Here is a 22,391-nt window from a genome sequence, read left to right as displayed (position 1 = left end):
GTGAAACTCTCTGCCCCGGAGTGTGGTGGAGGCTCCTTCTTTGGAAGCTTTTAAACAGGGGCTGGATGGCCACTTGTCAGGGGTGATTTGAATGCAATATTCCTGCTTCTTGGCAGACTGGGGTTGGACTGGATGGGCCATGAGGTCTCTTCCAACTCTTTGATTCTATGATTCTATGACTGTGAGAGCCGTTCAGCAGTGGAACTCTCTGCCCCGGAGTGTGGTGGAGGCTCCTTCTTTGGAAGCTTTTAAACAGGGGCTGGATGGCCATCTGTCGGGGGTGATTTGAATGCAACATTCCTGCTTCTTGGCAGGGGGTTGGACTGGATGGCCCATGAGGTCTCTTCCAACTCTTTGATTCTATGATTCTATGACTGTGAGAGCCGTTCAGCAGTGGAACTCTCTGCCCCGGAGTGTGGTGGAGGCTCCTTCTTTGGAAGCTTTTAAACAGGGGCTGGATGGCCATCTGTCAGGGGTGATTTGAATGCAACATTCCTGCTTCTTGGCAGAATGGGGTTGGACTGGATGGCCCATGAGGTCTCTTCCAACTCTTTGATTCTATGATTTAGAAAGGACTCCCATGTCTCTCTACATTAGCATTGCTTGATTTGAATTTTGAGCTTGCATGCTGTTAACCCAATCAGTTGAGAAAGCGGATGCTCGGAAATGACCTCAATCTCTGTGTGTCTATGTTGCAAAGGGTGCTGTGTCGTTCTTAAACAGTCAGAGCTGGAGGAGATTTACAAAAGGGAACTTTTTTTCCCTTTCCCCCAAAGTGCTGTGTCAGAATTTGGCAACCCGGCCCGCAACCTCCATTTGTTCAATCCCGAGCCCAGGGTTAAATCATCATTTCCCATGTTAGCCCCTCCTCCTTCCTTACAAGACTGAGAACAAGAGAAGGGGGAAACCCATACGTTTGTTGCCCATCACACAACTCTTCGCTTGCGTCTTTGTGCATAAAAAAAAATCATCCCTCCGTCCAGCCAATCAAGAGGAGCCAAAAAAGAGCTATTAAAAGGAGCAGTGCTGGAGAGAGACACAGATCCATAGGCAGCCTTTGCTCGTAAAATTCCGAAAAAGTCCCAACGGATTACTAAACAAAGATTAAACCACTGGAATCGCATTCATTTCTGCCTGGGCTTTCCCCCACTTTGTTCTCAGCCCTTCAAATATACGGATAGATAGCTTTCTGTGTCTTGAAATTGGACGAAAAGTGGAAAGAGCAGTGATAAAGGCGCAACTTCATCCTTTTACACTGAGATTCGGAAGACAGCTTTTCCTTCCGAGTGTGCGGAAAAGAAGACTTTTGGAAGGAAAGGACTTGGCAAGAAGAGGAGAAGGAAAATAAACCCAGCCGTTCAATTCTGGAAAGAGGATTTGGATTGTTCCTTTCTAAGAAACAGTAAAGCAAACCATCAGCTTCAATCTCAAGCATCAATCTGACGGGAGAATCTACTTTTCTGTGGCTCTAAATCCCGAATTTTGAATTCTGAATTCGTCCTTTGCATCCTTTCTTTCGACACTGAACGCCAAGTGTTTATTTCCCCCTCCTTAAAATTAACTTCCTCCTCTAAAACCATTACACGTCTGTTGTCGGATCCCTCTTTTTCCCAACTTCGAATTTGATTTGTATGCCACTGGTCCTCAATGTTTCTTCTCTTGCTTGCCACCTGTTGTAATCTGGTTGCGGCCGTGGACGACCGGCCTCGTTTTGGCAGCTATCAAGAGGAAATCGTGTTTCCGGAAAGGACGAATGCCTCTAGCAATCCGGGCAAAGGTGGCATCTTTGACAATAGCCTCGACGGCAACAGCAACAGCATGCTCCCCAAGGAACGGCTCTCCTATCACTTCCGAGCGTTTGGTAAAGATTTTGTGCTCGATTTAGAGAAAGACGGCAGCTTTGTCACGGAAGGCTTGATGGTGCAATATTTGGGCAAGTCGAGAGTAGGAGTCAACGGCCTGCTTGAGCAAGGAACCTACTTCACCGGGACGGTGAATTCGGACTCGGAATCGATCGCCGCCATTCATTACAATGGGGCCTCTCTGCTGGGGGTGCTGCAGTACCAGGGTGCCGAGTACCACGTGCAGCCCTCCAACACGGAAGGAGAAACCGGGGCCCACGTGGTACGAAGGAAGGTCCTGGAGAAAAGCGACGGACCCATGTGCGGAGTGGGATCCCCAATGCACGACAACATGCCAACCTTAAGAGACGGGCACTTCCTTAACCCAAAAGAGTCCCCGAGGAGAGCAAAGGTAAGAGGATCTGTGTCCTCATTTTGAGATGGGTGATCTGTTTGGCTCAAATCCTCACCAGTAATGAATGAATTTGGGCCCCCAGTGGTGCAGCGGGTTAAACCGCTGAGCTGCTGAACTTGTTGATCAAAAGGTTGGTGGTTCGAATCCAGGGAGTGGGGTGAGCTCCAGCTTGTGCCAACCTAACAGTTCAAAAACATGCAAAATGTGAGTAGATCAATGTTGGGGCATGCCTGATGTCCTTGGGAAGTGAGTTCCAGAGTCGGGGGGCCACCACCGAGAAGGACCTCTCCCTCGTGCCCACCAATCGCGCCTGCAAAGGGGGTGGGAGCGCGAGCAGGGCCTCTCCAGATGATAGAAGAGATCATGTGGGTTCGTACACAAAAATGCAGTCACGCAGGTAGGTGGGTCCCAAACCGTTCAGGGCTTTGTAGGTAAGAACCTGCACCTTGAATTGGGACCGGAAAATGAATGGCAGCCAATGGAGCTCCTTAAACAGGAGGGTTGACCGCTCCCTGTAAGTCACACCAGTTAGTAAACTGGCTGCCGCCCAATTAAAATTTCCGGGCTGTTTTCAAGGGCAGCCCCACATGAAGTGCATTACAGTAATCCAATCTGGAGGTGACTAAAGCATGGACCACTTTGGCCAGATCTCTCGTTCCCACCAGCTGCACTTGAGGCGGGGGTGGGACCAAGAGCAGGGCTTCCCCAGCAGATTGCAGCGCCTGTGTTGGTTTGTATACAGAGACGCGGTCTTTCAAATAGTCTGGGCCCGAAACGTTTAGGGATTTATAGGTAACTAGCCGTCCCCTGCCACGCTTTGCTGTGGCTCACATGGGGGTTCTGTGTGGGAGGTTTGGCCCAATTCTATCGTTGGTGGGGTTCAGAATGTTCTGTGATTGTAGGTGAACTATAAATCCCAGCAACTACAACTCCAGAATGTCAATATTCTATTCCCCCCAAACTCCACCTGTATTCGTTTTTGGGCATATTGAGTATTTGTGTAGTGTTTGGTCCAGATCTATCATTGTTTGAGTCCACAGTGATCTCTGGATGTAGGTGAACTACAACTCCAAAACCAAATGACACTGCCCACCAAAACCTTCCAGTATTTTCTGTTGGTTGTGGGAGAACTGTGTGCCAAGTTTGGTTCAATGCCATCGTTGCGGGGTGTGTGTGTGTGTTGGGGTTCAGAATGCTCTTTGTAGGTGAACTATAAATCCCAGCAACTACAACTCCCAAATGACGAAATCAATGTTTTTGAGTGAAGGACATACATTGGACTGTTAGGTGTCTTGTGTCCAAATTTGGTGTCAAGTCCCCCAGTGGTTTTTGAGTTCTGTTAATCCCACAAACGAATATTACATTTTTATATAGATGACCGGCAGTTTGTATTTGGCCCAGAAGCAGGAGCTGCCATAACATAGGAGTTGTCCACTCTCTGTACTGGATCGGCACTCCGTTAGTAATCTGGCTGCCAATTGCTGAATAAGTTGCAGCTTCCAAACCGTCTTCAAAGGCAGTCTCATGGAGAGAGCATTGCAGTAGTCCAAACGGGATGTAACCAATGTGTGGCGCATAAGTTTTAGTTGTGCGAAGGCGTTCCTGGTAACCACCGACACTTGGGGTTCCAAGGTCAGCTATGATTCCAGGATCACCCCCAGACTGCAAATGTGTCACCAGGGGGAGTGCAACCCCATCTAATACAGGTTGTAACCCCACACCCTGGTCCACCTTCTGACTTACCAGGAGTACTTCTGGTCAGTCAGAAGTACTCCAGTTTGGATTTACCTTCAACTTATGAGCTCTCATCCCGTCCATCACTGATGACTAATTACACGTTCTGGTTGCATGTTGGCCTCGATTCCAAACTTTGGATGGAAAGAACCTCTTCCGATTTTGGAATCATAGAGTTGGAGACTAGGACGCGGAACAATGGCTTCAAACTACAAGAGAGGAGATTCCATCTGAACATTAGGAAGAACTTCCTGACTGTGAGAGCCGTTCAGCAGTGGAACTCTCTGCCCCGGAGTGTGGTGGAGGCTCCTTCTTTGGAAGCTTTTAAGCAGAGGCTGGATGGCCATTTGTCAGGGGTGATTTGAATGCAATATTCCTGCTTCTTGGCAGGGGGTTGGACTGGATGGCCCATGAGGTCTCTTCCAACTCTTTGATTCTATGATTCTAAGAGACTGCATGGGCCATCTAGTCAATACAGTGGTTCTCAACCTTCCGAATACTGCGACCCCTTAATACAGTTCCTCATGTTGTGGTGACCCCCAACCATAAAATTATTTTAATTGATAATTCATAACTGTAATTTTGCTATTGTTATGAATCGTAATGTAAATATCAGATATGCAGGATGTATTTTCATTCATTGAACCAAATTTGGCACAAATGCCCAATACACCCAAATGGGGTTGGGGGGGATTGTTTTTGTCATTTGGGTGTTGTAGTTGCTGGGATTTATAGTTCACCTACAATCAAAGAGCATTCTCAACTCCACCAATGATGGAATTGAACCAAACTTGACACATAGAATTCCCATGACCAACAGAAAATACTGGAAGGGTTTGGTGGGCATGGACCTTGAATTTTGGACTTGTAGTTCACCTACATCCAGAGAGCACTGTGGACTCAAACAATGATGGAGATGGGCCAAACCTGGCATGAATACTCAACATGCCCAAATGCGAACACTGGTGGAGTTTGGGGAAAATAGACCTTGACATGTGGGAGTTGTCGTTGCTGGGATTTATAGTTCACCTACAATCAAAGAGCATTCTCAACTCCACCAATGATGGAATTGAAACAAACTTGACACACAGAATTCCCAAGACCAACAGAAAATACTGGAAGGGTTTGGTGGGCATGGACCTTGAATTTTGGAGTTGTAGTTCACCTACATCTAGAGAGCACTGTGGCCTCAAACAATGTTGGATATGGGCCAAACTTGGCACGAATACTCAACATGCCCAAATGTGAACACTGGTGGAGTTTGGGGAAAATAGACCTTGACATTTGGGAGTTGTCGTTGCTGGGATTTATAGTTCACCAACAATCAAAGAGCAATCTGAACCCCACCAACGATAGAATTGGGCCAAACTTCCCACACAGAATCCCCATGACCAACAGAAAATACTGGAAGGGTTTGGTGGGCATGGACCTTGAATTTTGGACTTGTAGTTCACCTACATCCAGAGAGCACTGTGGACTCAAACAATGATGGAGATGGGCCAAACCTGGCATGAATACTCAACATGCCCAAATGCGAACACTGGTGGAGTTTGGGGAAAATAGACCTTGACATGTGGGAGTTGTCGTTGCTGGGATTTATAGTTCACCTACAATCAAAGAGCATTCTCAACTCCACCAATGATGGAATTGAAACAAACTTGACACACAGAATTCCCATGACCAACAGAAAATACTGGAAGGGTTTGGTGGGCATGGACCTTGAATTTTGGAGTTGTAGTTCACCTACATCTAGAGAGCACTGTGGCCTCAAACAATGTTGGATATGGGCCAAACTTGGCACGAATACTCAACATGCCCAAATGCGAACACTGGTGGAGTTTGGGGAAAATAGACCTTGACATTTGGGAGTTGTCGTTGCTGGGATTTATAGTTCACCAACAATCAAAGAGCAATCTGAACCCCACCAACGATAGAATTGGGCCAAACTTCCCACACAGAATCCCCATGACCAACAGAAAACACTGTTTTATCTGATCGTCTTTGGCAAACCCTTAGACACCACCTTGCGACCCCCACAGGGGTCGCGACCCCCAGGTTGAGAACCACTGAATTCTAGTCCAACCCCTTGCCATGTAGGAAGAGCGCAATCAAAGCACCCCTGGCAGATAGCCATCCAGTCTCTGCTTAAAAGCCCCCAAGGAAGGAGTTTCCACGAGACTTTGAGGCAGAGAGTTCCAAGGCTGAACAGTTCTTACAGTCAGGAAGTTCTTCCTAATGTTCAGGTGGAATCTCCTTTCCTGTAATTTGAACCCATTGCTAGTCTCCAGGGCAGCAGAACACAAGCCTGCTCCCTCTTTGGTATGACATCCTCTCAAATATTTATACATGGCGATCATGTCTCCTCTCGACTGTCTCTCCTGCAGGCTAAACATTCCCAGCTCTTTAAAAAGGTAAAGCTTTCCCCTGACATTAAGTCTAGTCGTGTCCACTCTGGGGGGTGGTGCACATCTCCATTTCTAGGCGTTGTCCATAGACACCTCCAAGGTCATGTGGCCAGCATGACTGCATGGAGCACCATTACCTTCCTGCAGAAGCGGTACCTATTGATCTACTCACATTTGCATGTTTTCGAACTGCTAGGTTGGCAGAAGCTGAGGCTAACAGCAGGAGCTCACCCCCGCTCCCCGGGTTTGGACCACTAACCATTCAGTCAGCTTGTTCAGGAGCTCAGCGGTTTAACCCACTGTGCCACCAGGGGGCCCCAGCTCATTAAGATGCTCCAAATTTTAGTTTTCTCTTCTCTCTTGGAAGGTCCTCCAGTTGTCCTCATCTACCCTCCAGGGGTGAATGGAGGTCTGGACTAGATGTTTCTCTTCTTCCCTCTTGGAGCCAGAAACAATGTCAGATCCAGATTTTTAGAATCACAGTGTTGGAAGAAACCACAAGGGCCATCTATTCCAACCCCATTCTGCCGTTGCAGGGAGACAATCCAAGCCCTCCCCCCCCCCCCCCCCGACAGATGGCCATCCAGCCTCTGAATCAGAATCTTAGATTTGAAAGAGACCCCAAGGGCTATCTAGTCCAACCCCATTCTGCTATTGCAGGCAGACACCATCCAAGCCCTCCTGACAGATGGCCATACAACCTCTTAATTATAGAATCCTAGAGTTGGAAGAGACCCCAAGGAACATCCAGTCCAACCCCATTCTGCTATTGCAGGGAGACACAATCCAAGCCCTCCTGACAGATGGCCATCCAACCTCTTAATCAGAATCCTAGAGTTGGAAGAGACCCCAAGGGCCATCCAGTCCAACCCCATTCTGCTATTGCAGGCAGACACCATCCAAGCCCCCCTGAAGGATGGCCATCCAACCTCTTAATCAAAATCCTAGAGTTGGAAGAGACCCCAAGGGCCATCCAGTCCAACCCCATTCTGTTATTGCAGGGAGACACAATCCAAGCCCTCCTGACAGATGGCCATCCAACCTCTTAATCAGAATCCTAGAGTTGGAAGAGACCCCAAGGGGCCATCCAGTCCAACCCCATTCAGCTATTGCAGGAAGACACAATCCAAGCCCTCCTGACAGATGACCATCCAACCTCTTAATCAGAATCCCCAAGGGTCATCTAGTCCAACCCCATTATGCTATTGCAGGGAGACACCATCCAAGCCCTCCTGACAGATGGCCATCCACCCTTTGAAACATAGAATCCTAGAGTTGGAAGAGACCTCAAGGGACATCCAGTCCAACTGCCACGCAGGAAAACACCATCAAAGCCCTCCCGACAGATAGCCCTCCAACCTCTGCTTCAAAACCTCTAGCGAAGGAGATGCCAATGTGCTTTAAGGCAGTCAATTCTATTGCTGAACTGCTGTTACCGTCAGGAAAAGCTATTTAAGTGGAATCGATTTTTTTCTGAAATTTGAGCCCATTGCTCCACTGTGTCCTAGTCTCCAGAACAGCAGAAAAAGCATGCATCCCAAGAGCCATCCCATCCCTGGCTTAAATCCTTCAGGGCATGAAGAAAAATACACTGAACATGAATCCAGAGCGCAGGCGGGATGTTTGCCAGACCGCTGGATGAAAGAATCTACTAGTCCTAATATTGGGATCTCCTTGCATAAGGAAGGAGTAGGCGTTCAATGCCTGGGTGTCTTTTGAATGCTGGGGTCTTCTGCTAAGCAGGGGACCAGGACCCTCCTGCTTTTGGCAGAGCTCTTCTCCGCAAAGCCTTGCAAATTGAGCAAATCTCAGCGTATGGCTGCTTGTCAAGTTGCCATAGAAATTTCACAGCAAGTCAACCTTCTGGGAGATTCCAAAGGCACCCAAAAGAGCACTGACAATATCTTGGGCAAGGTTGATTTATTTATCATGTCAGAAGCAAATTGAGGGCACAGTAAAATGTATTAAAACTTGGCATGATGCTAAATGTCCTTTGACCAAAAAGCTGACCATTTCGGGTGCATTTGATGTCACTGTGAGAAGGTCCTCCATTGTGCATGTGGCAGGACTCAGACCGCATTGTAGTCGGTTGTCAGTGGTTTGCTGTTCTCCACACTCGCATGTCATGGACTCCACTTTGTAGCCTCATTTCTTAAGGTTGGCTCTGCATCTCGTGGTGCCAGAGAGCGGTCTGTTCAGTGCCTTCCAAGTTGGTCCTAGGAAGGAGTCTCTCATCCGGCCTCAGTCACTGATTGGGATGCTGGGTTTTACCCTGCCACTGTTGGATTCTTGCTTGCTGAGATCATAGAATCATAGAATCAAAGAGTTGGAAGAGACCTTATGGGCCATCCAGTCCAACCCCATTCTGCCAAGAAGCAGGAATATTGCATTCAAATCACCCCCAACAGATGGTCATCCAGCCTCTGTTTAAAAGCTTCCAAAGAAGGAGCCTCCACCACACTCCGGGGCAGAGAGTTCCACTGCTGAACAGCTCTCACAGTCAGGAAGTTCTTCCTCATGTTCAGATGGAATCTCCTCTCTTGTAGTTTGAAGATATTGTTCCATTGCGTCCTAGTCTCCAGGGAAGCAGAAAACAAGCTTGCTCCCTACTCCCTGTGGCTTCCTCTCACGTATTTATACATGGCTATCATGTCTCCTCTCAGCCTTCTCTTCTTCAGGCTAAACATTCCCAGCTCCTTAAGCCGCTCCTCATAGGGCTTATTCTCCAGACCTTTTATCATTTTAGTTGCTCTCCTCTGGTCTGTGGTCAGTGGTTTGCTGTTCTCCACACTCACATGTCATGGACTCCACGTTGTAGCCTCATTTCTTAAGGTTGGCTCTGCATCTCGTGGTGTCAGAGTACAGTCTGTTCAGTGCCTTCCAAGTTGTTCCTAGGAGGGAGTCTCTCATCTGGCCTCAGCCACTAATTGAGGTGCTGGGTTTTACCCTGCCACTGTTGGATTCTTGCTTGCTGAGATCATAGAATCATAGAATCAAAGAGTTGGAAGACACCTCATGGGCCATCCAGTCCAACCCCCTGCCAAAAAGCAGGAATATTGCTTTCAAATCACCCCTGACAGATGGTCATCCAGCCTCTGTTTAAAAGCTTCCAAAGAAGGAGCCTCCACCACACTCCGGGGCAGAGAGTTCCACTGCTGAACGGCTCTCACAGTCAGGAAGTTCTTCCTCATGTTCAGATGGAATCTCCTCTCCTTGCAGGGAGACACCATCCAAGCCCTCCTGACAGATGGCCATCCACCCTTTGAAACATTGCGTCCTAGTCTCCAGGGAAGCAGAAAACAAGCTTGCTCCCTCCTCCCTGTGGCTTCCTCTCACATATTGATACATGGCTATCATATCTCCTCTCAGCCTTCTCTTCTTCAGGCTAAACATGCCCAGCTCCTTAAGCCGCTCCTCATAGGGCTTGTTCTCCAGACCCTTGATCATTTTAGTCGCTCTCCTCTGGACACATTCCAGCTTGTCAATATCTCTCTTGAATTGTGGTGCCCAGAATTGCACACAATATTCCAGGTGTGGTCTAACCAAAGCAGAATAGAGGGGTAGCATTACTTCCCTAGATCTAGACACTATGCTCCTCTTGATGCAGGCCAGAATCCCATTGGCTTTTTTTGCCGCCACATCACATTGTTGCCTCATGTTTAACTTGTTGTCCACGAGGACTCCAAGATCTTTTTCACACGTACTGCTCTCAAGCCAGGCACACACACACACACACACACACCCCATTCTGTATCTTTGCTTTTCATTTTTCCTGCCAAAGTGGAGTATCTTGCATTTGTCACTGTTGAACTTCATTTTGTTAGGGAAACAGTTCTAAAAGTTTTTGCTGGGGAATCTACAGCCCCACAGCTTCTGGGGAAAGCAGTTCCACAGCTTTACTAAGAAATACAGCCAGCTTTGCTAGAAGGTAAAGGACACCAGCTGGAAAATCTAGAAACTCTTGGCCGGTAAGGTCTACTCGGGTTACCCATAAAGCAAATTGGAACTGGGAGTAGGGCCCCATGCCAGCCTAAGACCAGATTGCCCAGGGAGGGGGTCAAAGGATTTCCTTAATAGAAGAAAGAAACAGTTCATGAAGTAAGTTGCCTGTCCATTGTGGGCAAGTTAAAAGGTATTTGATTGATTTGTTGAAGATCTAAGAAGAATTTGATTGATTTGTTGAAGATTTAAGCATTAATAAAGAACCTTGTTAAACTTTCTAAGCTTCTAAAGACTTTGTATAGGGAAATCCATAGGGCCTCTCAGCCGAGGCACCCCGGGCGTCCCACTGGGCATATAGAGACCACGTCCTGTTAATAGACAATTACTACAGGCCCAGCGTGTGACAGCACATCCTCCATTGTGCATGTAGCAGGCTCAGGTTGCATTGCAGCAGGTGGTCAGTGGTCTGCTCTTCTCCCCACTCGCATGTCGTGGACTCCACTTTGTAGCCTCATTTCTTAAGGTTGGCTCTGCATCTCGTGGTGCCAGAGTGCAGTCTGTTCAGTGCCTTCCCAGTTGCCTTCTGGGTGCCTAGGAGGGTGTCTCTCATCCGGCCTCAGCCACTGATTGAGGTGCTGGGTTTTACCCTGCCACTGTTGGATTCTTGCTTGCTGAGATGTTTCTGCGAGTATCTCTGTCGATCTTAGGAAGCTATTTCTTGATTTAAGGCCTTGGCTTGCTGGCTGATATCCAAACAGAGAATGGGCCGGAGATGTCACTGCCTTGGTCCTTTCATTATTGGCTGCTACTTCCCAATGGATGTCAAGTGGTGCAATACCAGCTAAACAGTACAATGTCTCCGGTGGTGTAGGGTATAGACATCCTGTGATAATGCAGCAAGTCTCCTTAAGAGCCAAATACAATACACACATATACATATATTATATTATATAATATTATATTATATTATATTATTTACTGTATTTGTATACCGCCTTTCTCAGCCAATTGGCGACTCAAGGCGGTTTCCAACAAATCAGTATACATAAAACATAATATAGATAAAAAACATTAAATATAAGTATAAGACATCAAAAAAGCAATAAAAACAAAATATATGTGTATTTATATATACACATATATTAGCATATATTAATATATTATGTATAATATATATTACATACAATACACATATATATTAGCATATACACACATACTAGCTGTCCCCTGCCATACGTTGCTGTGGCCCAGTGTGAATATGTGTTTTGTGTGTGTATATACAGTTTGTGTGTCTATATATATATGCTAATATATGTGTATATATGTGTGTTTGCGTATATGTTTCATTTTGCGCATGCGTTATAAAGCATTTTTTGTTTTTTGGCTTTTTAAGTCTCTTCTGCTGTGTTTTTCGAGTGATGGTCACTCGTTGGCCTGATAGGTGTATTGTGTCCAAATTTGGTGTCAATTTGTCCAGTGATTTTTGAGTTGGGTTGTTGTAGGTTTTTTCGGGCTATATGGCCATGGTCTAGAGGCATTCTCTCTTTTGAGTTATGTTAATCCCACAAACAAACATTACATTTTTATTTATATAGATATATCTATATTACATTAACGTGGTGAGATGTATTCTACACTGGGCATGCATCCTCAACAGCAGAGTAGCAAAGCACAAGATGTCTTTGCTGTGTCTGGTTGTGATCCCCAGGATGTGCCAGTTAGCTTTTTTTTGCTATTATTTCTAGCGCCCACTTTTTGCTTGATGTTCAGGCAGTGCTTCTTGTAGGTCAGAGCACGGTCCAGAGTGACTTCCAGGTATTTGGGTGCGCTGCAATGCTCCATTGGGGTTCCTTCCAAGGTCATCCTCAGAGCTCGACATGCTTGCCTGTTCTTAAGATGGAAAGCACATGTCTGCATTTTAGATGGATTAGGAATCAGCTGTTTTCCCCTGTAATAGTAAGAGCACCTAAAACTTCAGAGAACTTCTGTTCAACCGTTTCGAAGCTCCCGGCTTGGGCAGTGATGGCACGATCATCAGCATAGATGAAACTCTCTGTTCCTTCTGGCAGTGGCTGCTCATTTGTGTAAAAGTTAAACAATGATGGAGCAAGCACGCTCCCTTAAGGCAGGCCATTCTTCTGTTTCCGCCATCTGCTTTGGGCAAGATGAGATTGTGTGTGTGGGTGCAACAAGCTTCTGGAAAACATAGAAATCGAACCATTCCCCTCCCAACATAAACCACTCCATTTGGAACCTTTAGACGTCTTGGAATGTGGTTCTTCTGTGATTGCCTAAGTCCACCTCTCTTCTTTCCCCCTTCTGTCCCATATAGCGGTTTGCGTCCATCCCACACTTTGTGGAGACCTTGGTGGTGGCGGACGAGGAGATGGTGCGTTTCCACGGGGCTGGCCTCAAGCCTTACTTGCTCACCATCATGGCAGCAGCGGCCAAGTTCTTCCGCCATCCCAGCCTCAAGAACCCTGTCAATTTGGTGGTGACCAAGATGGTCGTGATCGGAGAAGCCGGGGACGGGTTGCAGGTGTCGTCCAACGCTGCCGAGACGCTCAGGAACTTCTGCGCTTGGCAGAAAGGCCTCAACAAAGCCAGCGACAAGGACCCTGAGCATTTCGACACAGCCATTCTCTTCACCAGGCGGGTAAGGCATTAGTTATGCACACCTTGCATAGAACATAGACATATATGCGAACACTTTCTGTAGCAAGAGATGCTGAATTCTGCAACTTAGTACAAATCTGGCCATGTAGCGGAAGCATTCTCTCCTGATGTTTCACCCACATCTATGGCAGACATCCTCAGGGGTTGGGGGGTCTGTTGGAAACTAGGCAAGTGGAGTTTATATCTCTGTGAAATGTCCGGAGTGGGACAAAGAACTCTTGGAGGCAAGTTTATTTATTTATTTCAGGTATTTTTATGTCAGAGTATTGACGCTTGCTAGCGGAAGGATTGCTAGATCAGCAACATAAGGACTCTGCAGGCTTTCAGTTGTAATAGAAAACTGTTTTACTAAGTACATCTAAACACGTCTATTCACAGAAAGCTACAGACAGGAACACCAGGCAAAAACAACAGTCTCTGAACATCTGCTTATCTGACTTCTGGCTGAGACCAGTTCCTCCCTTCTCTTCCCAGCAAGAGAACACATTATCTCATTTCTGTCAAGGTTACATTATCACAGCCTCAGCACAGTATTTCTAATACACAATGGAACAGAATAGAATCCATCTTGAAATATATCTTAATCCATCTTGAATTACATAGAAGCACATTGAAACTAAGTTTTACTAAGTACATCTAAGCACGTCTATTCACAGAAAGCTACAGACAGGAACACCAGGCACAAACAACAGTCTCTGAACATGTGCTTATCTGACTTCTGGCTGAGACCAGTTCCTCCCTTCTCTTCCCAGCAAGAGAACATGTTATCTCATTTCTGTCAAGGTTGCATTATCACAGCCTCAGCACAGTATTTCTAATACACAATGGAACAGAATAGAATCCATCTTGAAATACATCTTAATCCATCTTGAATTACATAGAAGCACATTGAAAAACACACATACATAACTAAATAATCCCGACAATTCCCCCTCTTTTTAAATGTGATTCTATAACTCTTAATACACACATGTACTCTGTAAAACTATAGTATCTTAACTCTTACGTCTTAACTTTTAAGTACAACATTCATTTGCTCTCTCAACTTCTTTGCAATTCATTAACATCTCTAATACATACAATTACTTCTCTTTATTTCTTGATACACATCATTGTTTCTTATAACTTTAATAAGCATTACATTTCATAACCATTATAACTCTTAAACTCTATATGATGTATTAGCATCTTATAATCAATACCTCAATACAACTATACAGGGGGAAAATGCATCATAATATCATACAGTACTCTGTGGGGGGACTCAGGGCAGCTTCCAGCCGGCACATTCGATGCCTACAATTAAACACAATAAAATACACAACAAACAATAATTATAAATAATTAAAATATTGAGTTAATACAATAAAATCTACTAGAAAAGAAGCCAGCCTGGTGGCCATCGTTTCGCCGAGTTCTGTAATTAGTGATTCCATTCAGTTTATCATAATCCGTTTCCATAGCTCTAGTCGTCGTTGTCCTTGTCAGTCTGCCAGATTACCCAGAGGCCTGGTCCCATATCCATGTTTTTAAATTTTCTTCTGAAAGAGAGAAGGGATGACGATGATCTAATTTCCCCGGGGAGTGAATTCCACAGGCGGGGCCCCCCACCGAGAAGGCCCTGTCCCTCGTCCCCGCCAGTCTCGTTTGTGACAAGGGCGGGGTCGAGAGCAGGGCCTCTCCAGAAGATCTTAAATTCCTAGGCGGGACGTGGAAGGAGATACGTTCGGACAGGTACGCTCCTCCGGAGCCGCATAGGGTTCTATAGGTCAAGACCAGCACTTTAAATTGTGCTCGGAACTGGATTGGCAGCCAGTGGAGCTGACATAGCAGAGGGGTGGTATGTAGGGCTGGGCGTTTTCGTTTGTTAATTTCGTAATTCGTTATTAATTCGTATTTGAATTAGCTTACGATCCGATATTGAGCCATGCAGAAATAGTGTGAGGAGTAAATTAGATTCGAAACAATTTTTTCAATTTATTTCGTTATTGTTTCGTTATTATTTCGAAATTATTTCGTAATTTTTTCATAATTATTTTCACATGTCTGGTGCAAGTTTTATAGTTGTTGTTTGTTTTATCACACCAACAGTCAACAACAGAGGGAGAGGGAAGCTTCAGAAGTTCCCCCTGTCCCATTTGGAAGTTTTTTTTTTAGCATATTGCGCAATCGCGTCCGCCATTAACGAATCGATTCGAAATTAATGAAATTTCGTAAATAACGAAATTTTGAAATCTCAAAATTTCGGAAGTATTTAGAATTTGGAAATGCTAGCGCCCCCTGGAAGTGAGTTTAGAAACATTTTTTTTCCGTGGTTATCCAGCCCTAGTGGTATGCTCCCTGCATGACACTCCGGTGAGTAGTCTAGCTGCCACCCGTTGGACTAGTTGAAGTTTCCAAACAGTCTTCAAAGGCAGCCCCACGTAGAACACATTGCAGTAATCTATTCAGGATATTCAGGCCAGATCAAGTGTGAATTTTGCAATTGACCAGCTTGATTAGTATTGAATGACAAGAGGAAACGAGTTAGCTCTAGATGCGTGAAGAAGTCCTCAGGGTATGTGCTTCTGGGGTGCAGCGTTAAGGCAATGCCATTCTGCAAGGACTCCTCGCTTGCCTCGGCAGACAAGGGATGATCCCATCTCGAATAGTGGGAACACATGTCTCTTTCATTGGCAGGATCTCTGTGGGCGCTCCAGCTGTGGCACTCTAGGCATGGCGGACGTTGGCACCGTATGCGACCCAACACGGAGCTGCTCCATTGTTGAGGACGACGGGCTCCAGTCGGCATTCACCGCCGCGCACGAACTGGGTAAATGTACATGGCACTCTTTCATTTAGACAGCCCGATCTAGGAAGAATCTATGATGGACAGCACACTTCTGTGCATGCCAACAGGAAGTCCTACTCTGTCCAATAGGGACCTATGCCAAAGTAAAAATACATTAATTTAGTGTTGTTCCTGGAAGTAATTTAAGGAAGGAGAGGAGCTGTCGTAAAACCTTTTTTACTCCATTCTAAGCAGTCACGATTGGGTTGCTGGCATACCAGTTCAGGAAATTAACTGCAAATTAAATATCTGTCCTGGTTTTGATTGCTAAAACTGTATATACTCGAGTATAAGCCTAGTATTTCAACCCCTTTTTTAGGCTGAAAAAGCTGCCCTCACACTCGAGTCAAAGTTATTTATTATTTTACTCTGTTATTACTATTATTTGTATTACATTTATTATTTTCCTCTATTATTGGTATTATTACATTTGCATTATTTTACTCTATTATTATTTTATTACATTTATTTTACTCTACTTATTATGGCATCCTTGAAGTGACTGGACTGACCTTGAAGGAGCTGGGGGTGGTGACGGCTGACAGGGAGCTCTGGCGTGGGCTGGTCCATGAGGTCACAAAGAGTCGGAGACAACTGAATGAATGAACAACAACAAATTATTATTATTATTACATTTATTATTTCACTTTAGAATTATTGTTATTACATTTATTATTTTACTCCAGTGGTTCTCAACCTTCCGAATGCTGCGACCCCTTAATACAGTTCCTCATGTTGTGGTGACCCCCAACCATAAAATTATTTTAATTGCTAATTCATAACTGTAATTTTTCCTATTGTTATGAATCGTAATGTAAATATCAGATATGCAGGATGTATTTTCATTCACTGAACCAAATTTGGCACAAGTGCCCAATACACCAAAATGGGGTTGAGGGGGATTGTTTTTGTCATTTGGGAGTTGTAGTTGCTGGGATTTATAGTTCACCTACAATCAAACAGCCTTCTCAACTCCACCAATGATGGAATTGAACCAAACTTGACACACAGAATTCCCATGACCAACAGAAAATACTGGAAGGGTTTGGTGGGAATGGACCTTGAATTTTGGAGTTGTAATTCACCTACATCCAGAGAGCACTGTGGACTCAAACAATGATGGATATGGGCCAAAACTGACACGAATACTCAACATGCCCAAATGCGAACACTGGTGGAGTTTGGGGAAAATAGACCTTGACATTGGGAGTTGTAGTTGCTGGGATTTATAGTTCACTAACAATCAAAGAGCAATCTATAGGATAGAATCGGGCCAGACTTCCCACACAGAACCCCCATGACCAACAGAAAATACTGTTTTCTCTGATGGTCTTTGGCGACCCCTTTGACACCACCTTGCAACCCCCACAGGGGTCGCAACCCCCAGGTTGAGAACCACTGTTTTACTCTATTATTGGTGTGCTGGCACGGCTGTGCCAGGAGATTTGATTCCTTTTCTTGTAGACACCTCCAAGGTCATGTGGCCGGCATGACTACATTGAGTGCCGTTATGTGTATAGATATAGATTGTTGTTGTTGCTGTTGTTATTGTTGCTGTTGTTGCAATATACAATTTAAAACCTAAAAAACATGCAAGCACTAAAATAGGATGGAGCGTCAACACTATTGAAAATAAATAGTTAAAACCATTAAATCCGATGAACATATCTAAAGAAGCTTTGAAGAAGCCTAGTGCTGACCAACTCTCCCTTCTTCCCTCCCTTCCCTTTCTAGGACATGTCTTTAACATGCTCCATGATGATGATAAGCACTGCAGAGAGCTGAACCACCAGAGCAAGTCTCGACATATGATGGCTTCGGTCATGACCCCTGTTGACCCCAATGAGATGTGGTCTCCCTGCAGCGGGCGTTTCATCACGGACTTCCTAGACAATGGCCATGGTAAGATTTGGCACATTCTGTTTTGTTTGGCTGGATCTCTTGGCCACATCAGCCACGCTCCGCTCTCCCTGGCCGTATATAGGGTAAGAGGTATATAGGGTAAGAGGATACTTACCCTATATACTTGAGTATAGGCCTAGTTTTTCAGCCCATTTTTTAGGCTGAAAAAGCCCCCCTTGACTTATGCTCAAATCAAAGTTATTTATTATTTTTCTCTGCTATTATTTTTATTACATTTATTATTTTACTCTATTTATTATTATTGCATTTATTATTTTGCTCTATTTATTAATATAACATTTATTATTTTACTCTAGTTTTATTATTATTATTACATTTATTCCTTCATTTTTATTATTACATTATTTTACTCCATTTTTATTACATTTATTATTTTACTCTGTTATTAATATTATTACATTTATTATTTTACTCTATTATTATTATTACACTAGCTGTCCCCTGCCATGCGTCGCTATGGCCCAGTCCGTGTATATGTGTTTTGTGTTTGCATATATGTGTATATATTTGTGTATATGTGTATTTGTGTAGTTATGCACATGCATTGTAATGTATTTTTGTTTTTTGGCTTTTTAAGTCTCTTCTACTGTGTTTTTCAGTGTTTTTATGAGTGATGGTCACTCGTTGGCCTGAGAGGTGTCTTGTGTCCAAATTTGGTGTCAATTCGTCCAGTGGTTTTTGAGTTCTGTTAATCCCACAAACGAACATTACATTTTTATTTATAAAGATTTATTCCTTTATTTTTATTATTACATTATTTTACTCTAGTTTTATTACATTTATTATTTTACTCTGTTATTATTATTATTACATTTATTATTTTACTCTGTTATTATTATTATTACATTTATTCCTTTATTTTTATTATTACATTATTTTACTCTATTTTTATTACATTTATTATTTTACTCTGAATTATTATTATTACATTTATTCCTTTATTTTTATTATTACATTATTTTACTCTATTTTTATTACATTAATTATTTTACTCTGATATTATTATTACATTAATTATTTTACTCTAGTTTTATTATTATTATTATTACATTTATTCCTTTATTTTTATTATTACATTATTTTACTCTAGTTTTATTACATTTATTATTTTACTCTGAATTATTATTATTATTCAACCTAAAAAATGGGTTGTAAAACTAGGCTTATACTCGAGTATATACAGTAAGGAAGGAAGGAAGGCGGTCCCAGTCAGAATTGGTGTTCTGGAACGGCTGTTCCAGGGGCTCCAATTTTGTGCTTTGCATTGAGTGTTTATTCATAGTCCTAAGTTGCAGGGACTTTGCAGATAGGTGGCTCCTTTGGCTGCATTCATAGGGCAAGCCACCTGTCAATAATAGTTAGGATCCCTGGTCCTGCCCCTCTCTGGTTTTTTGGAGGGAAGGGGCCATTTTTCAGTTAGTCTCAGCAAAGGAAGTCTTTGCAGAGGATGTATACAGACGTCCTCCTGTACAAAGGCTTCATCCCTTAAGACTTACCAGGGCAGAACAGTCTTAAGAGCCTCTAAAGATTCCCAAAGGTTCTGGGGAAACAGCCTTACAGCCTTGAGGAATTCCGGAGGGAATAACAGCTGTAATCGTCAAGATCTCCAGCTAAGTGACTACAGGCCTGCTGGTACGTCTGCTCGGTTCTGAGACGCAGTTCAGCTGGTAGTGGATTCAATTCAGTCAGGTTTAGGTTCACAGTAGCCTGGGAAGAGCTAGAAAGGGGAATTTTCCTTTGAACAAAGTTATTGAAGATAGTGCCTGCTCCCTGTGTGATGTTGAGCACCCCCCCCCCCAAAAAATAAGGGATAGTGACTTATAGTTCTGCAAAGGACAAGTGCACCAGACTACACAACAAGGGTCAAGTCTTGGTCACATTGCCAAAGCACTGACAACAACAAGGACCTCACGAGGCTTTTGGGAAACGGCTGGATCTTGGGACTTCTGCCCTCCATGAGAGTTGTAGTTTCCCAGGGACCAGCTTCGATCCCAGCATGGCAGCTCTGCCTAACGTTTTGGACTCACAAGGACATCTTTCCCGCTCATGGACTCACATTGCTTGAAAATAATTTCTTTATTAAATTTCTCTGGTGGGTGGGATGGAGAAGGGGCGATTGATCTATATACTTTCCTTCTATGTATTTCCTTCACAAGTCTGACCCAGCCATGAACTCTTTTGCCCTTTGGGAGGCTGATCAGGGAGCGGCCCGCTGGGCTGAAAAGGCAATCAGGCATCACAAAAACACCTTATTTACTTGGAACTCACACCTGAACAATGGGACCTGGAGTTATTATTTGACTTTAGGAGGGGGTCATCAGACTGTGATTTCCTCTGCCAAGTTTTCCTTCACAACAAACATCCTTCTCAGCCTCACCTTTTACCTTATCTGATCTTGGAAGGGGAAAACCTGAATCAAATGATTATCCCTAATCACTGATCCATCACAAGAACAAAAAAAAAACTACTTTACTTGGCTGGCTGATCCCCGTCACAGGACAGTGGAATGTCATCACCCTCTCTGGACACAATGCCCCTCTTCCGTCCTGCCTCCCTCTCCCTGATTTGCTAAGGAGCCGAAGAGGGAGGGAGTTTTGAAATGTTTTCCTGTATTTTGCCTATTAAAATGCCTGTAAATTCTGTATTGGTATGCCTGTGGTGGAATTATTCCCACAGTGCATCCGATCTCAGCTGAATCGCTCATTAAACCTCGATGCCCCTTCTTCGCTTTGGCAAGAGTCTCATTTCAATTATTAATATTAAATAAAATTGCTGGAATCAGGCTTCTCTGAAGGCTTGCCAAGGTAGCCTTCCCTCTTTGGTGGGAACTAAGGGTCATCTCTCCTTGGAGTTGACCCCCCTAAAGTCTAGTGCGACTTCATGTGGACAAGTCTGAGAGAACTGGTTTTTTACCAAGAAAGCTTTACAATTCCTGTTTGTTCATAAATAAAAGACTGTTATATTTAAACTCAAGCCTCCCAAAGACTGTTTAATGAGGGAAATTTCTCTAAAGGCTCCTTTTCGGCCCCCCTGGCTTCCCACTGGATTCAAGCCATACATCCTCTCTTAAAGGCACTTCATTTCAGGTCCAGCGGCGACAGAACAATTGGGGATCTAAAACTGTGATCCTTAATGTTATTGTTTTATTTTGCTGTATTATTGTTGTTGTTTACTGTTGTATTTTGGGCTCGGCCTCGTGTAAGCTGCACCAAGTCCTTCGGGAGATGGTAGCAGGGTACAAATAAAGGTATTATTATTATTATTATTATTATTATCCTTTCGGAAGAACAAATTCTTTCATAGAATCATAGAATCATAGAATCAAAGAGTTGGAAGAGACCTCATGGGCCATCCAGTCCAACCCCCTGCCAAGAAGCAGGAATATTGCATTCAAAGCACCCCTGACAGATGGCCATCCAGCCTCTGTTTAAAAGCTTCCAAAGAAGGAGCCTCCACCACACTCCGGGGCAGAGAGTTCCACTGCTGAACGGCTCTCACAGTCAGGAAGTTCTTCCTCATGTTCAGATGGAATCTCCTCTCTTGTAGTTTGAAGCCATTGTTCCGCGTCCTAGTCTCCAAGGAAGCAGAAAACAAGCTTGCTCCCTCCTCCCTGTGGCTTCCTCTCACATATTTATACATGGCTATCATATCCCCTCTCAGCCTTCTCTTCTTCAGGCTAAACATGCCCAGCTCCTTAAACCGCTCCTCATAGGGCTTGTTCTCCAGACCTTTTATCATTTTAGTCGCTCTCCTCTGGACACATTCCAGCTTGTCAATATCTATCTTGAATTGTGGTGCCCAGAATTGGACACAATATTCCAGATGTGGTCTAACCAAAGCAGAATAGAGCATGGGGAGCATGACTTCCCTAGATCTAGACACTAGGCTCCTATTGATGCAGGCCAAAATCCCATTGGCTTTTTTTGCCGCCACATCACATTGTTGGCTCATGTTTAACTTGTTGTCCACAAGGACTCCAAGATCTTTTTCACACGTTCTGCTCTTCAGCCAGGCATCATTGTCCCCCATTCTGTATCTTTGCATTTCGTTTTTCCTGCCAAAGTGGAGTATCTTGCATTTGTCACTGTTGAACTTCATTTTGTTAGTTTTGGCCCATCTCTCTAATCTGTCAAGATCGTTCTTTCCTTCTTTCCTTCTTTCCTGTAGGTTCCTGCCTTTTAGACAAGCCACACGAACCCCTGAGCCTGCCCGCTGTCTTCCCTGGCAGCAGTTACGACGTTGACCAGCAATGCCAGCTGAGCTTTGGGCCCGATTCGCGCCATTGTCCCAACATGCAGCTGCCCTGCTCCTCGCTGTGGTGCACCGGCCGCATCAATGGACAATTCATGTGCCAGACGAAATACTTCCCGTGGGCCGACGGGACGCCTTGTGGGGAAGGCAAGAGCTGTATGAGTGGCCAGTGCATCAGCAAAGTCGAGCTGAAGGCATATAATGTAAGTAGCAGTCAGAGGCAGCCCTAGGTAATTTTCAAGTGTAAGCAAACAGTATTTTGGCGCACCCCCCCCCCCCCCCACCAATCACTGATATATATTTTCTGTTCGTCATGGGAGTTCTGTGTGCCACATTTGGTTCAATTCCATCATTGGTGGAGTTCAGAATGCTCT

General features: G+C 44.5%; 1 protein-coding gene across 1 annotated transcript in view; it reads left to right on the top strand.

Moving 5' to 3' along the window:
- The first annotated feature begins 903 nt into the window (after positions 1-903).
- The window catches only part of ADAMTS4 (ADAM metallopeptidase with thrombospondin type 1 motif 4), a 37,637-nt gene continuing 16,149 nt past the window's right edge, over positions 904-22,391 (top strand). The window contains exons 1-5 of the mRNA XM_060758303.2: positions 904-2,253; positions 12,670-12,993; positions 15,693-15,825; positions 17,578-17,745; positions 21,934-22,220. Of these exons, the coding sequence (XP_060614286.2) occupies positions 1,648-2,253; positions 12,670-12,993; positions 15,693-15,825; positions 17,578-17,745; positions 21,934-22,220 (1,518 nt within the window). The 5' untranslated portion in view covers positions 904-1,647. The remainder of the gene's footprint in view (positions 2,254-12,669; positions 12,994-15,692; positions 15,826-17,577; positions 17,746-21,933; positions 22,221-22,391) is intronic.

The sequence above is a fragment of the Anolis sagrei genome, chromosome 12 (assembly GCF_037176765.1).
Source record: "Anolis sagrei isolate rAnoSag1 chromosome 12, rAnoSag1.mat, whole genome shotgun sequence".
Taxonomy (NCBI): Eukaryota; Metazoa; Chordata; class Lepidosauria; order Squamata; family Dactyloidae; genus Anolis; species Anolis sagrei.
Note: the sequence above shows the minus strand (reverse complement) of the source record. Positions and strands in the feature narration are given on the sequence as shown.